At 40.1% G+C, this 2,152-nt stretch overlaps 1 protein-coding gene across 1 annotated transcript in view; it reads right to left on the bottom strand.

The window, feature by feature from the left end:
• The window catches only part of pcbp4 (poly(rC) binding protein 4), a 26,121-nt gene that overhangs the window by 17,023 nt on the left and 6,946 nt on the right, over positions 1-2,152 (bottom strand). The window contains exon 4 of the mRNA XM_008408397.2: positions 767-838. Coding sequence (XP_008406619.1) covers positions 767-838 — 72 coding nt within the window. The remainder of the gene's footprint in view (positions 1-766; positions 839-2,152) is intronic.

The raw sequence follows: 2,152 nt of genomic DNA, 5'->3' as shown, positions 1-2,152 counted from the left end.
AGGAGGAGCAGGAGGAGGAGGAGAAAGGTGTGCATCTTTAATGAACGGCTGCAGCAGAAAAGCTTCAGATCGGTTCTGACAAACGCTGCCAGGAGGAAGACGAGGAAGAGGAAGATGAGATGTGAACACCTGACGGTTCGATTCTGCAGAACTTCAAGACAAAATACAGAAAAATAAACTCGAGTTCCAGATGGAAATTAACTGTAACCTAACGTTTATTTTTAGCTTTTTAAAATTCTATTATTTTAAAACTAATCGCATAAAACATTCTGCAGATTTTTGTCTCATTTATTCACTTTTTAGTAAAAATGACATGAACACATTGAAAGATGCAAATGAGTAAATAATTCAGCTCCTTTTCTAAATAAGAAATGTTCTGTCTCCTGGTTCTGGTTCTGGTTCTGCTGCAGGTTTCTTCTTGTTCCTCTCCGCTGTCGCCACATGCATCCTCATTATGAGGGTAACTTAACGACCGTCTGCTGACATGAAACCTTTTTAAAACTCAACTTGACTGTAATAATTTATAACTGATGCGTCTGAAAGAGGCGACGTAAATAAATGGAATAAATTCTAATTAAACTGAGGGTTTAATGACGTTTCTGTTTAATTTAAAACAGTTTAATTCACATAAAAATGTGACTAAACATCATCAGAAAAGCAGAAACATTTAGTTTTTGGTTCATTAGGAGCATTTAACCAACCAGAGGCTGATCCTGAGTCAGAACGCAGTCGTTTTGGGGTCAAAGGTCGGCCGCCGATGACTCACCTGCTGCAGGTCCAGTCCGCCCTGAGCCACGGAGAACAGCGGGTGAGACCCAAAGTCCGAGGCCTCGAACACCTGGAACCGGGACAGAGCAGAACCAGCGCTGCAGTCAGAGGTGCTGCAGCGGCTTCACGCTTCTGCCGACCCATCGGAGCCGGGACCGGGTCAGAGAAGTTCTGCAGAACTTCAGAAACTTTCAGCTTCACACGAGACTTTCTCTGAGACGCTCAGACGGTCCAAAGTCGAGACAGTCAGGTTTCAGAACCGGACAAGAAGTTGGATTAAAAATCTCCTCAGCAGCGATGAGGAAAATGCAAAACGAATAAAATCTCATCAACATTCATTTTGTTTCTAACTTTAGAAAAACTTTAAAAAGTTTTGATAAATTTACCACTAAAATAATGCAATGAAAACAGAAAGGCGACATGATTATCAATAAATGGATATTTAGGTTAAATATGAACTAATTCCATTAAATTTTTATTTCATTTGCTCAATAATAAATATGAACAGTTTATGTAACAACTAAAAAATCATGAATGAAAGGAGCAGATATGTTCCCTCACATGAAAACAAAATGAGTTTTCATCTATTTAAACATTTCTACGGAGCCCCAGAAGGGCCATGGAGGATTTTCTTTTCTTTTGCGTTTAATAACGAACTGATGAATGCAGCATAACTGAACACTGTAAGCCTTCCTTTCCTAATTTATTTTAAATGCAAAGATAATTTAGACATCAATATTATTCCATAAACATGTTTAATTGAAATACAACTTTCATTGTTGCTCCACTGAATCTGTTATTTTTATTTTAGTTCATTTTAAATTGTATTTATTTTCTCTATTTACAAAATAAAAATCTGTAAAAGATTTTTCTGGACTTTGTGCATAAATTTTAAAATGAATTTCAGTAAATCATTAAATATCATTAATTTCATTATTTAATCTCTTTTGGGTTAATAAAGTTGTTTTGAATTAAATTTGTTGCGTTTAGTTGGTTCTGATTTTACTTCTCATGCTCAGAATCAGAACCTCTTTTGGACCCGGTTCTCCTCTGGTTTCCTCCAGCAGCAGAACCGGGTCAGACCCAGAACCCGTCAGGTTTGATCCGGAACAAACAAAGCCGGAAAAGGGTAGAGTGCCTTCTCCGGGTCAGGGGGGTCGTCCTGCCTCAAGTGGAGGAGTTTAAGTATCTCTGGGTTCATAATGAGGGAAGAAGGGAGATCGACAGGCGGATTGGGGCAGCGTCTGCCGTGAAGCGGGCGCTGGACCGGTCCGGCGCTGTACCGGTCCGGCGCTGTACCGGTCCGGCGTGGTGAAGAGAGAGCTGAGCCAAAAAGCGAAGCTCTCGATTTACCGGTCGATCTACGTTCCCACCCTCATCTATG

The sequence above is a fragment of the Poecilia reticulata genome, linkage group LG5 (assembly GCF_000633615.1).
Source record: "Poecilia reticulata strain Guanapo linkage group LG5, Guppy_female_1.0+MT, whole genome shotgun sequence".
In the NCBI taxonomy this organism is placed as follows: Eukaryota; Metazoa; Chordata; class Actinopteri; order Cyprinodontiformes; family Poeciliidae; genus Poecilia; species Poecilia reticulata.
Note: the sequence above shows the minus strand (reverse complement) of the source record. Positions and strands in the feature narration are given on the sequence as shown.